This window comes from Gopherus flavomarginatus, chromosome 3 (genome assembly GCF_025201925.1).
Source record: "Gopherus flavomarginatus isolate rGopFla2 chromosome 3, rGopFla2.mat.asm, whole genome shotgun sequence".
Lineage (NCBI taxonomy): Eukaryota > Metazoa > Chordata > Testudines > Testudinidae > Gopherus > Gopherus flavomarginatus.
The window spans coordinates 227,780,371-227,794,144 of record NC_066619.1 but is presented as its reverse complement, the minus strand read 5'-3'; the positions used below and the strand labels follow the sequence as shown (position 1 = coordinate 227,794,144).

The following is a 13,774-nucleotide window of genomic DNA, read 5'->3' as shown; positions in this document are numbered from 1 at the left end:
TACAGAACATCCAAAACAAAAGCCCTCAGCATTCCTCACATCATTTTTTTCACTTTGATATAGCTCTATGCAATCTGATCAAGAAGAATGAAAAACAAAATAAGTAAGCTTCTGAAAAAGCAAAAAACATCATTACAAAGCTTGCGAGCATAAAATGGTGCATGGTCCATAATTCCAAAGGGCAGAAAATAAAGTGTTTAACTTGAGGATCAACTTTCACTGGCATGTGATGAATTATACATTTCTGTGTATAAAGTGTGGCTCACTTGTTAGCAAATGAATGGAGAAACTCATTCCCCCACCCCTCCCAAGATCGCTATTCCAGTCCAAATGCATAGGTTTAATTGCACCCATTGCCAACAAATGGTGACAATAGCTAAATCTTGGTGAGATTACTCCTTCTACTTCTCTGAACTGATGGACACATGGGCTCACAGAACTTCACTGAAACTAAAAAGTAGTACTAGCAAAACATAGGTGACTGCAGAAACCAAAGTAAAACTCTATTCAAAGTCACTGTGCTAAACTGCTGCATCATGCTAAGGGTATGAACTTGTAATAAAAGATCTGGATACATACTCAGAGAGTAGTTCATAGACTCTAGGACTAGAAGGGACCTCGAGAGGTCATCGAGTCCAGTCCCCTGCCCTCATGGCAGGACCAAATACTGTCTGATTATTATACCAGCTATTAATGGTTCCCAATCCTGCTGGAAAGGTATAACAAGTGCGGTTCCGCAGGGGTCTGTTTTGGGACCAGCTCTGTTCAATATCTTCATCAACAACTTAGATATTGGCATAGAGAGTATGCTTATTAAGTTTGTAGATGATACCAAACTGGGAGGGATTGCAACTGCTTTGGAGGACAGGGTCATAATTCAAAATGATCTGGACAAATTGGAGAAATCGTCTGAGGTAAACAGGATGATGTTTAACAAAGACAAATGCAAAGTGCTTCACTTAAGCAGGAAAAATCAGTTTCTCACATACAAAATGGGAAGAGACTGTCTAGGAAGGAGTACGACAGAAAGGGATCTAGGGGTTATAGTGGACAACAAGCTGAATATGAGTCAACAGTGCGATGCTGTTGCAAAAAAAAGCCAACATGATTCTAGGATGCATTAACAGGTGTGTTGTGAGCAAGACACGAGAAGTCATTCTTCCGCTCTACCCTGCGCTGGTTAGGCCTCAACTGGAGTATTTTGTCCAGTTCTGGGCACAGCATTTCAAGAAAGATGTGGAGAAATTGGAGAGGGTCCAGAGAAGAGCAACAAGAATGAATAAAGGTCTTGAGAACATGACCTGTGAAGGAAGGCTGAAAGAATTGGGTTTGTTTAGTTTGGAAAAGAGAAGACTGAGAAGGGACATGATAGTTTTCAGGTATCTAAGAGGGTGTCATAAGGAAGAGGGAGAAAACTTGTTCACCTTAGCCTCTAAGGATAGAACAAGAAGCAATGGGCTTAAACTGCAGCAAGGGAGGTTTAGGTTGGACATTAGGAAAAAGTTTTTTTACTGTCAGGGTGGTTAAACGCTGGAATAAATTGCCTAGGGAGGTTGTGGAATCTCCATCTCTGGAGATATTTAAGAGTAGGTTAGATAAATGTCTATCAGGGATGGTCTAGACAGTATTTGGTCCTGTCATGAGGGCAGGGGACTGGACTTGACCTCTCGAGGTCCCTTCCAGTCCTAGAATCTATGAATCTCAAAGAAAGGAAGCAGACAAGTAAAAAAAAAACCCACCACTCTTCTCCTGTGTACAAGATCAAATTCCAGACACTTGGAATCCTTGTATTGCTTTAGTAAAAGCTAATATGATCCACAAATTAAGGCCAAAAGTGATTTGTAATCTAGTTTGATCTCCTGAACAACAAGAGAATTTCTCACAGTAATTCCTGCATTAGGCCCATAACTTCTGGTTAGCTAGAGCATATCTTTCAGGAAGACATCCAATCTTCATTTGGGAGGTAGTAGTGTCTTCCAGAGACACGTAGCACCTTGGGGTATATTGCATCCAACAAGTTTCTAGTTCTAGTGAACGGACACATTAATGCTCCAGTGGCAAGTTTAGTATTCCTATCACAGACCTTTTATCCCTTTTCACAAAGGCCCCATTAATCTGTTCAAGTGAGTTGGAAAGATCTTTATGTACAAGGGAATGTCCACCCAAGATTTATTCTGCCTCTATCAACTGGCTTGGTAAGAACTAGCTCCAGGTTTGTGGACTGGTATGAAATATAGGACAGAGAAGAACTATTATACAAAACAGAAGCCTCAGGACAGAATTATTTAGAATATCAGCCACTTTTTAAACCTCTTGTCACTCTTCCCAATGTCACACAAGTTGATACGAACATTTCTAGTTAATTGCCACCTACCATTCAAGCACAGCATGCAGCAACATATGCTGAGGCTGCTGCTACTAAAAAAAAAAGTCAAGAATTTGTCAGCACAAGCTATTAAAAAAGAAAAGCTTCTGTTCAGCATGAATCTTCTATTTTTCCCAAACCACATCAAGTTTGTTTTAACAAATTATTGCCACATGACTAAACTGCAAAGTAAGTATATCCAAATTAGTACCCATATGTTTCTTGTATGTTGCTTTTAAAAACTTCCATTTTGTCTACAAAGCATATGATGACAAATATTAGACTCTACAGTTTGGCAGCTGGATGGTCTAATAGCACAGAACTAAAGCACAGAGAAAAAGGTAAAATTGTATGTTTGAAACTCGAGTCTTCATGGTTTGTTACATCATACTAACTTCTTGTGAGGCTACTTAATTTAAGAATGAAACACTAGGACACTATACCAAAAGAATCTTAAAGATGGCATATAAGGATATATAATTGTAGGGACCTCCCCTTGTTATCCATTAACAACAATTTGGGAGGAGAACAGATTTGAGAACTCACCAGAATTGAAACCCGACAATAGTCTGCAGGGTCCATTTAGTACAGGAGTACCTATAATGTTCAGAGAAGATATGGATGTAACATTCTAAGCTGTATTAAGACTTATGAATAAGTTCCAGTAGATGGGTAAAAAAGCATCTTCCCAGCCTCTTTTCATGTATGCTCCTTGTGTGGTGGCATAGAATAGTTCAGTAAAATATTAATCCTAAAATTTGCTATGACATTAAGATGCTGGTAAAATATGTGAGAATGAAACACGACAAGATTCCTGTTAATTATGAACTGTTTTACCGTAATCAAATCACTTAATTGGACGTCACTAGTTGGACCTTTAACTATCCCATTTGTTAGCACTGGTAGGGCTGTGCTTCATGTAAGCCAGATAAAAAAAAAATAGTACTATTCTGTCCACAGTATTGCCACTTCTGAGGCCTTTAAGAATGAAGTGGCCTGTAATAATTGTCAGCTATTTCATCTGTGGGCAAACATTTACATATTCTTTTCAAAAAGGATAAAAATGTTAACCAGTGGCTACACACTAGAGAACGTAGCCTTTTAAGTTAACCGGGAAAAAAAAAGCTAAATTGTCTTTTATTAGTATGACCTAAGGACCACATAACTGACAGTATCCTTTAGTGTAAAGACTAAGTAAGTGGAACTACTACTGATAACTCTTGCATGGCAGAGACTTAAAAATCAAGAATTTTAGAGTACATTTATTGGTTTTCAAGAACACTGTTACTTGGTCCAATTTGCAAAGATAAAAATTAAGAATTAAAAGGCTCAACTCATCTGGCTGTGTATAGCAAGTATCAAGATCTCTGTGTGAGACCTTACAAGCATAGGCTTCAGTAAGTAGGAAGCAACACAATTTGCATTGTATCTTAATTACTGTACATTAGTCTGATGCAGTTCAGTTTTAACTCTAAGCCACATTATAGGAACTTTGTGAGCAGTCAGTGAACAACTATGACAAGGTGTCAGATTCTAGAATCTTTCACGAAGATTCATATCTGTACTTTTAAATGTGTAGACACCCAACTAGATATATCCTTTTAAACTCTAATTCAGCATTTAAAAGGGTTTGAGTATCTGAGGCAAGGAGGTAAGGGGGCAGAGGTGTTATCTTAGAAATAGCCAAGCTCAGGAGCAAGCTCTGGCAGGGACTCCCAGCTAAACAAAAACTCCCAGAAGGGGCTAAATTTGGGCTTCATCCTGTATGTATACTCTAAGTAAGCATTATTCAAATCCTGTTTATAAAACATTTGTTTTGATAAATGCAAATTTAAATGTAGATAAACAAGTGACGTTACAGGCCCTTGAATCTTTTTTCCAGAAAATGAAAGGTTAGTATTTCACTCTGATGACAAAGTAAATTAGGGATTTCTGTATTGGGGACAGATTTGTGAAATCCATCTCCACTTTCAAAGTTTCAGCTACAGCTGAAGCTCTGTTAGAACTGGAAATCTTGAGAATTTCCAAATGGAACAGCAGAGCTCTCACGAAAGAAAGGGATGACTGCAAAGTGTAAATGAGAGAGACTTTACCCAATGGCTGGTTGCCTCTTGGCTCACTGGTTTTCCTTGTTGGAAGAAATGGTCCAGCTGATTTTGGTATACATTGGTTCAGTGAACCAGACTTGTTCTTTGTTCCTAAAAAAAACCAAAAACAAAAAAACCCACAGACTTAGATTAGGTTTTTAAATTTAAAACTAGGTCAGTGGTAAGAACTTGTCCAATTTAAGAAAATAACTTAAGGTTGCTGATCACTTAAAACTCTGAACTTTAACTTTTTTTTAAGAATCAACATACAATTACAGAGGAAATTGATTCCAAACTAGTGTCTCCTTTAGAAAGATTTTTCAAATGGCAGAACAATTACTTAGATGAATAAAAACTACTTTAAGTCAATTTTCCTTTATTGAAAATTGAGACTGGAAAAAAATAAGATACTTAAAATAGTTTTAAGTTAATAAGGAGTGTTAGGAAATGCATTTTCAGATGTATTCCAAAAATTAAAAATTTACCTTATTACATCTAAATATAGAAGTTGCAACAAACAGCAGCAAAGTACCACCACCTAAGGCCCGTGCCTTTCATACTTAAAGTTATTTTATAGCCTGTCATCCTCTCAAAGCATTAATTGCTTCTGTTATTCAGTGTTTTAAATCTAATTGTGTGTGTTGTGGTTTTCATGAAATTATCTCAAATTCCTACTTCTCACTGAAATACAATAATGTGCAACACCACCACTCCTGACGTAAGACATGTCAGAGTTCAGTAACCTGTTGGCCCAAAATGTGCTTGACAGAAGCATTTTAGCAGCAAGTATTCCGGTAAAAGCTTTTCAGCCATCTCCTATTACGCCTCTTCATTTTGGCCACTGAATGAAGCTGCTACTCCATTCAGAACATGTACGGCAGTAGTTCAGATGCTGTATTGTACAAAGAAAGATTTAAGAAAAACCTGCACCTGGTCAGATGCATTTTATGGTTATGAACGGCAGTATTAAGCTTGTAAACTGATGGAGAAGTCCTACATAAACTCACTTAAGAGTATGTCTATGCTGCAGCTAGAAGGTGATATTCCTAAATCTGGTAGACACATGCTCTAGGTCCACTTGAGCTAGAGCACTAAAACAGAAGTTGCTGTTACCCCAAATACATACTTAGAATCTCTGATTGGGTTGTAATCTCATGGCAAGCCCAAGGCACCCGGGCCACACTGCTAATTTTAGTACCCTATCTCAAAGAGAGCTAGAATGTGGGTCTCTAAGGGAGCTGGGAATTACATTTCCCAGCTGCAGTACAGACACTGTAAGTGGAGAGGAACCAGAATGAAATGTTTAAACAAGAAACAGGAGATGGTGTTTAAAATAACCTCTGCTGCTGCAAGTAGTTTATAGCACAAGTACCCAATCTCTGCCAAAAGAAAAAGCAAAAGCAAAAGCAGAGCTCTGATTTCTCCTTAGCTGGTAAGAGAAATTAGAAATGAGGGCAGCAGAAGGAGCTAGTGTCTGGCTGAGGAGTTTCTGGGCTCCCGTTGGAAGGTGGGGCAGTAACATCTGACTAGGGCAGGCTACGTATCTCAGCCACTAGTACCCTACTCAATGACTGCACATTCTTTCCATGGTCCCCTCACCCTTGGAAGGGTTAGATGACTACCTTTCCTCAAGCTCCCTCTCCTCTGTGGGTTGAGAAGGGCAGAGTTGAGGTAAAGTTACATAATATGTGATGACAGATTTTGCATTAAGAAGTCTCTTGTAATGTTATCATGCAAGTAGAGTCCGAATGAGCGCTCCCCTGACATCTAGTGGTGAGCTGTGGAAAAGGACTTCTGGAGGTGATCTCATTTGCATAGGCACACCCACCTTGCCTAAGTGCTCAGCATGATGGGATTGCTTGCCCAAATGGTCACTTTTGGCTGGTGCGGGATCCCCAGTCTCCTTGTTATTGGGGCAGGAGTAATAAAGCATCATCATCCTTGCTGTGTGAATCAAGGGAAGCAGAACTGTACTTGGCCATTTCCCAATTGAAGGGCTCGTCCTCAACTAAATGGCAGTTGTTTTTTTTCTCCAGTGATACAAATTTTATTTTAACATTAATTTACAGTGAAACAAGCAGATGTCAGTCTTATACAGGCACAAAACCCTTCGCCCACAATATTAACCTAGAACGCACAGCCTCTGTTCAGCAGGGGCAGGAATTTTTATTGTTAGTATCTTGCGTGAACTCCAGTTTCTGCACTTTTCCCTGCTGCCTCTCCATATCCTGATAGAGCAGGGACTTCTGGGCCTTCAACCTGCAGACCAGGCACATGAAAATCGACTCCATATTCTGATTCTCTTTGAAACATTAGCCAAGGACCCCAAACAAAAGCATGTGTGAGCATCAGCAAATTTCAGGACCACACTGGATGGCACTTGAATTTGTTCTGGCAGGGGATATGGATTCCAAAGCCCGGGGGGAGGGAGGGGAGAGAGTGGGGGGTGCAGGTACTCATACCTGATGGTATGAGCTTTGCCTAAGGGCCCCAGACATCATTTGACCCTTCCTTTCCCCACTGTGTAATAACAGAGCTGGTTTAGACTCAACTGAGAGTCATGTTACAGGCTGCAGAGCTGAAATCATTGATACCTAGATCTAAGTATTAGACCTCCTTTGGAACCGTGTCTCTGATGCAAGAGACTGCCCTATGTGCACCAGCAGTGAGGATCCCCCATTGACTGATGAAATCACTGAGAGCTGAAGGGGGGGGGGGGGAGGGCACTGAAAGCATCTTGGTGCAGCCAGCAGGTGGAAAGGTGGGGCCAGCAGGGTGGCTGTTGGAGAGTGCCAGAGAAGAGCCCCCCAGAGAAGAGCAGTGAGTGCATGCCCAAGCAGCAAGGCAAGTAAGGTGTCTTCTCTCCCCTGCCCCCACCCCACCAAGGGTGGGACATTAACTCTGCAGATGCACCTCTGAACTCTGGTCTGCATTGTCCAAAGACAGCAACTGTGAGTAGGGTGCAGAGAAGGGATGGGCATGTTAAAGGGACTTTTGAGTTACTGGACTTAAGACCTTGAGAGAAAAAGGACACTGCCCAACTTACTTGGTGGTGGGTCTTTTGCACATGGTTTGTGTTTATAAACCCTGTTTGTGGCGTTTCCCCAAATTAATGCTGCATTATTTCCCTCCTTTTCTTAAAAGTGTTTTGCAACACTCAGACTCTTTGCTTACGAGAGGGGAAGTATAACCTCTTAGAGGCACCTGGCAAGGGGAGGGGGAGAATCATCATCCCAGGTCACTGGTTAGGGGCTTGAGACTAATTTTGTGTTGTATTGGTGAAAAGGAACCCTTAGATACTGAACCCAGCCCTTGTTACTGCCAACTCTGACTGGCAGGAGGTTACAGTCATCTAAAATTAGTTTTGGGAGCATTTTAAAAAAAGCTTTAAAATGGGAAGTTAAGATTTCCTTCCTTATTTTACATTCATACTACTTCTTCACCCTGGTCAAGTCTTAAAAGTAGCATTTTTATGAGTGGGGATGGGAATTCATCGATTCGATAGCCAGAAGAGACCATTGTGATTATCTAGTCTGACCTGTATAGCATAGGCCATAGAACTTCCCCAAAATAATTCGTAGAGCAGATCTTATATAGAACATCCAATCTTCATTTAAAAATGGTCGGTGATGGAGAATCCACCATGACTCTTGGTAAATTGTTCCAAGGATTTATTACTCTCACTGTTAAACATTTACACCTTATTTCCAATCTGAGTTTGTCTAGCTTGGGGAGCAGTAGGGATATACCCATGCCCTCATGTGAACAGTGTATGACTGGCTATGGTCTCTTGATGTCATACTTGGAGCATATCCATACAGCAAAGTAAAACCCACATCTGGACTGTACCAGTTGATTCCGGCTCACACAGCAGGGCTATTTCGTTGCTGTGTAGACTTCCAGGCTCAGGTTGGAGCGCAGACTCTAGGACCCTCCCAGCCACAGGGTCCCAGAGCCTAGAAGTCTACACAACAATGCCAACAGCCCTGTGAGCCCGATCCAGCCACAAGTGTGTCTCTGCTTTGTAGACACACTCTTGTTCTTTTTGCCCACTTGAGGACATGAACTCTTTTTATACATATTTCTTGCCTTACCCCTGCTCTTTCATGTTGTGCTCTGTTACCGGGTAACAAGTCGGGCAAAGACAGCCACCCAGATAGACCATTTACTTAACCATTGTGAAGTGCCCTTTTCCACCTTCATCTCCAACAGATACCGAACAGTAATACTTCAAACTTAGGCTTAATGCAAAAAAAAAAAAAAAAAAACTTTAATGGCAAACTTAGCAACTTTAAGGCAGAATAATATTGAAAGTGTGGGTTTTGTTACAGTCATATGTGGCAACTGGTATAATTGAGTATGAGGTCAGATCACACTTTCTGTTAGAGTCTGATGAAGGTGCTGAGAGAGTTACTACTTTTCAATATCTGTTGGAAATGGTAGTCGTCTTAAGGTAATTCTGGAGCACACATGTTTATGTAGTATCTAGTGGACCACTTCTCTCCCATTAGCAACAGCATGGCAATCCTCTGGCAACTACAGCAGAAATAATATCTTTTTGGCCATCTTAATGCAACATGAACAACTGGAAATAAGACACCATCATGTAATCAGCCAATTTTCCACAAAACTACCAACAAGTGTTTCTTGGACCACTGCTTTGGGAAACAGTAATGTAAAACAAAGTAAGCTAGTAAAGAATTACTTAGTTTCATTATGTACAAAAAGATTTAGATACCTTTTGGAGTGGATTTTAAGGAGTACACTCTAGGTCTGGGCACTGGCTTCAAAGAGAGAGATCCAGAAATGCCATTTTGACATGTAGCTTTTGAAGGCCATTCTCCATTCTTGATGATGATTGTGGCACTTGTAGCTATTGCAATAATCAGGTAGAGAGAGAGGGTTAGAGAATTAGCCTATCACATTTAGCTAGATTTTTATAAAAACTAAGTCTCTTGTGTAAGTTACTGATGGTCCTATTTCCTATAGCTTTAATTAGTAACATTTTATAATATAATCACAAATAGCTGAGTATAGGCTTCTGTATTTCCATCTTGTCCACATGGATAAATTGGCACAAAGCTTTGCCTGATATTCACCAAGACTAATCTCATTGTATGCACTTCAAAGCCCAAGTTTTGCAGCTTTGGTTTGTTCTGTGTCCAAGTCAGGCATGTGCAAAAAATGCATATGTACTTTAATATTAGAGGGGTAGCCGTGTTAGTCTGGATCTGTAAAAGCAGCAAAGAGTCCTGTGGCACCTTATAGACTAACAGACGTTTTGGAGCATGAGCTTTCGTGGGTGAATACCCACTTCGTTGGATGCATGTGGTATTCACCCACGAAAGCCCATGCTCCAAAACGTCTGTTAGTCTATAAGGTGCCACAGGACTCTTTGCTGCTATGTACTTTAGACATCTGAGCCCACAGTTCAGACTAACAAGTTATAGTTGCCTGATTATACTCCTGAGAATTTCATAGTGTATCAAAGTATTACTCAAAAATAATTGTTATATATTAAACTTCCACCAGTGAGACACCCCCAAATTATTCTATATACAGTAATACAAGATGTAAAGTAACCCCACCAAGTTACTGAATAGCATCATGCAAGTCAAGCCAAGGTGAAAGCAGACTGGTTTATATTCCTATGGCTCAAGGTGAATTGCTGATCTCAGCAATTCACCTTGAGCCATAGGAATATACTATAATCTCACTCTCTCTCTCCCCACACACACACACACACACACACACACACACACACACACACTATACCTTGCTTTATTTTCTTTGCATGCAATTACTTCTACACAAGGACAAAAATAGCACTTGGAATTCATACTTGCAAGCCTTATGATTTACACACCCGTGTTCTCAATCTTTATTTACATTATAATACAATTACCATGTGCACACTACACAATTGCTTAAAAAAGGTCAGGATGCTGCAGTTCTAATTTTTCAATCCTCAGCCACATTTACTAGTGTGTATAATAAAAAAGAAAAGTACTATTTACAGTTACATTATGCCAAAATTTCACAAATACAGATTTTCCTCAGAAGATAGAAGAGAGTCATAAAACTGAAGTGCTAATCAGACTCAAAGGCAGCATGCTACTATCATAGGAAACTTAACTCTCTAAGATAATCACAACACAGGACTGAGCAGGCAGCAACAGGAAGGCTATATTTCATGAATTTTTACAGAAAAATATCAACTAATCTTAAATATCAAGCTAAACAATTTGTCAGTTTAATGTTAACAGGACTATATTATCCTAGGTTTACTACGTTTACTGCAGAAGTATCCTATCTTGACCTTTGAATGTCCCAGTAATCTGGTAGTGAAGAATTTTAGATTTTTGCTAATTATGATTTTATTTTGATGTCATTGTCTAATAATCTAACTATCACATAAGGACAAGAAGAAACACTCTGTAAAATACCTCTAGAAAAAAGTAAAAAAAATACTGATTCTCTCAATAAGATGGTTAAAAAAAGTCAGCAAAAAATTGCACTGCACAGAAAATATTAACCACATGTAATCCAGATATGATTACAAATCACAAAACACACTGAAGTCAAGATTTAGTTTGAAAATTTTCTGTAAATTTACTAATTTAAATTAAGAAAAGTATTTTCTTCGGGAAAACGGCAAATTAAAGCATTTAATTTGATAGATTTTACCAGCTTTAACAAGAAACCAAACATGCTTTTATTTAAAAAAGCTAATGACCTACTTCTTTTCCCAGTAAACGTGGCTAACAAAGGAATAATAAAAAAGCTGTAAGATCCCACTACCAGCAAAGTCAATAAGGTAATATCATAGTGGCTTCCTGAATCAGTCGGTGGTGCTAGTGTAGAATTGATGAAAATACGAGGAGAAAAATCAGTTTCTGTACAACTGCGGAGTCCTCCTGGTATAGTCATTTAAAAAGAATCAAAGCAAGCTTAAAGCCAGAAAAACTGCAGCCATTTTCATCCTCTCATATTCCTCATGCTTGCTCTTAGTGAATTAGAGTGGAAAGAATTGTAAGCTTCAAGGCAGAGGACAAAAACAGATTAAACCAGCTAGCAAATCACACTAAGAAAGAGTCATCGGTTTGGATGCTTAATCTGAAAGGAATACATCTCTTTGTTATGAAGCGATGAACCTTTCTTTGTTAAGGGAGAGAGAGAGCACAAAGCCTTTACAACCTCCTTTGGAATTTCAGTCATGGTACTAAAATTGAACAGCAAAAGTCAACATGGCTGTCAGGGCAACAGAACCAATCTGATTATAGAAGAAATGTGTTGCAAATTTTAATATAAAAAATACATATTCCTTTCAGCCCATGGTAGGTTTTTATTTTCAGGAGAAAAGAAAAAATAGCAGGAACAAACAAGACAACTCAGTGATAAAGAAAAGTGTACTATGGATTATCTTCAATCCAGGAACTTGTTTTTAAAATAAAATTTAGCATAAATGAACTTCCTTCCCCAATCCCAAAGACAAAATAGTAAGAGGATATTTGAATTTAAATAGCTTTAATGTTAGAATCACTTTCCCCATCAATGGGTTAATTTACGTTGCTTTTTGCATGGTTTTTCATTCCCTAACATTCCTGCAACTGATATGAGAGTTTTCAGTCGTTTATCCACTGTTTAAGGACAAAAAATATGTAATTTAGACTGGTCATCATTTTATCAGGAATTCATTGTTTTTACATTTAAATTGTACACTCAAATGTATGGATGATGTTTACTTTAGTTTAGTAATTTCAAACTGTATATTTCAGAACTTTCAAACAAGAAAGTAATTAAATTTAAAGTCTCATCTATATAGTACATTTCATTAAGAACACACCAGGATAAGATATGAATTATAGTTAATCAAAAATGGGTACAAAGGGGCTGTGTTGCACTGTTCTCAGTATTACCACAAAACATACAATTCACAATGTTCAAACTTTCTGAACTTATTACACCATATACAAAAAGCCCTGTCAAGGAAAGCATCATGCTCAGTAATGCCAGGAAGTTTTGGAATGTACCAAGAAAGTGTAGAAAGATTTTTCTTTATTGTTTCCCCCTCCCGAAGAAGTTCATTTTTGCTAAGGCAGGCACCAAGTCTTAAGACCCTTCAACTGAGAAGACTACAGGATGTGCTTCTTAGGAAAAAAAAAAAAAAAAAGATGTAAAAAGGCAACATTCTTAAGGGCCAAACCTAGTAATCCTTAGCTGGGCAATAATCCCGTTCAAATAAATTTCCCCCAGCTAAGGACTGAAAGATTTGGACCTGGAGAACAGTGGTTAAAGCAGAGGACTCTGACAAAGATACTCACAATTATTACTGCAAGTACTTTGCTCACTCTGGGTACTACTGATTGAAGAGATGCTAGCAGTTCTCCGAATGGGCACTTTTGATTTAGTTAGTGATTTGCCAGAACTGGCCCAAGATACTAGAGATGTTTTCACAGAGGCAGGCTTCCCTCTGGAAGATGTTTCCACTCCTGTTAATTTAAGGGAGAGAAAGATAGAACTTAAAAAAAAATAAATAAATAAAAAAAATAAAAAAAAGACACTGCTGGTACAAATAAGGATAAAGTCTGGCCCAAAGAAGAAAGGCACATTTTTATTATATATAAATAAAAAGAATTTTAGGAGACATTTTAAAAGAGTGCAGTAAAACAACACCTTAAACCTTTAAGTCCAAGATTTGACTTACCCTGCAAAGACTGCTTTAATACAATGAGGAATTTATGAACATTCAAAAGTATCCAATTTTATCTGTGCACTGTGGATAGGATGATCAAAACAGGATTTGTCCAGATTCCACAAGTCAGTGCTTCTGTGCAAATGCCTGACTTGGGAAAGTCAAAATCCATCTCGCAAGGACAAAACATGTTACAGTTCTCTGTACTGGCAATTCCAAATACTACTTCTAGCTCAAAAACACTCAGATTCTTTCCTGTTTTTGAAAGCGTAAAGGATCAGAAATTATTTCCATGCTGATAGCTCAAGTCTAATGCATGCTGATTCTCAGATGAGGGACAAATGGCACCAATATGCAATTTCTTCTGGAAAGTAAATTGCACCATATACGAGCAGAATGAGCACAAACAAGGAACAAGAGCAGCAAGTTCTACTATACTTGAAATGATAGCTCAAAAGACTTCTGGGTCTGCAAGATTGGATAAATAGTATTCTCAGAACTGTGTTGCCATTCAGTTATACTGGCACAAAGATGTTTTTGCATATAGTATGCCATGTCCTGTCAATTGGAACTTCTAAACAGAAGTGACAAAAGTGAGAAGTATTAAATATAACCTATTTGAGATAG

At 38.7% G+C, this 13,774-nt stretch overlaps 1 protein-coding gene across 6 annotated transcripts in view; it reads right to left on the bottom strand.

Annotated features, from left to right (window-relative positions):
• MTUS1 (microtubule associated scaffold protein 1) overlaps positions 1–13,774 on the bottom strand; it is a 204,888-nt gene that overhangs the window by 120,185 nt on the left and 70,929 nt on the right. For 4 of the 6 annotated variants that reach the window (XM_050947377.1, XM_050947378.1, XM_050947381.1 and 1 more), the window contains exons 4-6: positions 9,191–9,325; positions 4,459–4,563; positions 2,912–2,962 (exon numbers count right to left, since the gene is read on the bottom strand). In XM_050947377.1, coding sequence (XP_050803334.1) covers positions 2,912–2,962; positions 4,459–4,563; positions 9,191–9,325 — 291 coding nt within the window. Of the gene's footprint in view, positions 1–2,911; positions 2,963–4,458; positions 4,564–9,190; positions 9,326–12,776; positions 12,945–13,774 lie in introns of all 6 variants that reach the window. The other 2 variants (XM_050947385.1, XM_050947382.1) reach the window with 2 other exon arrangements.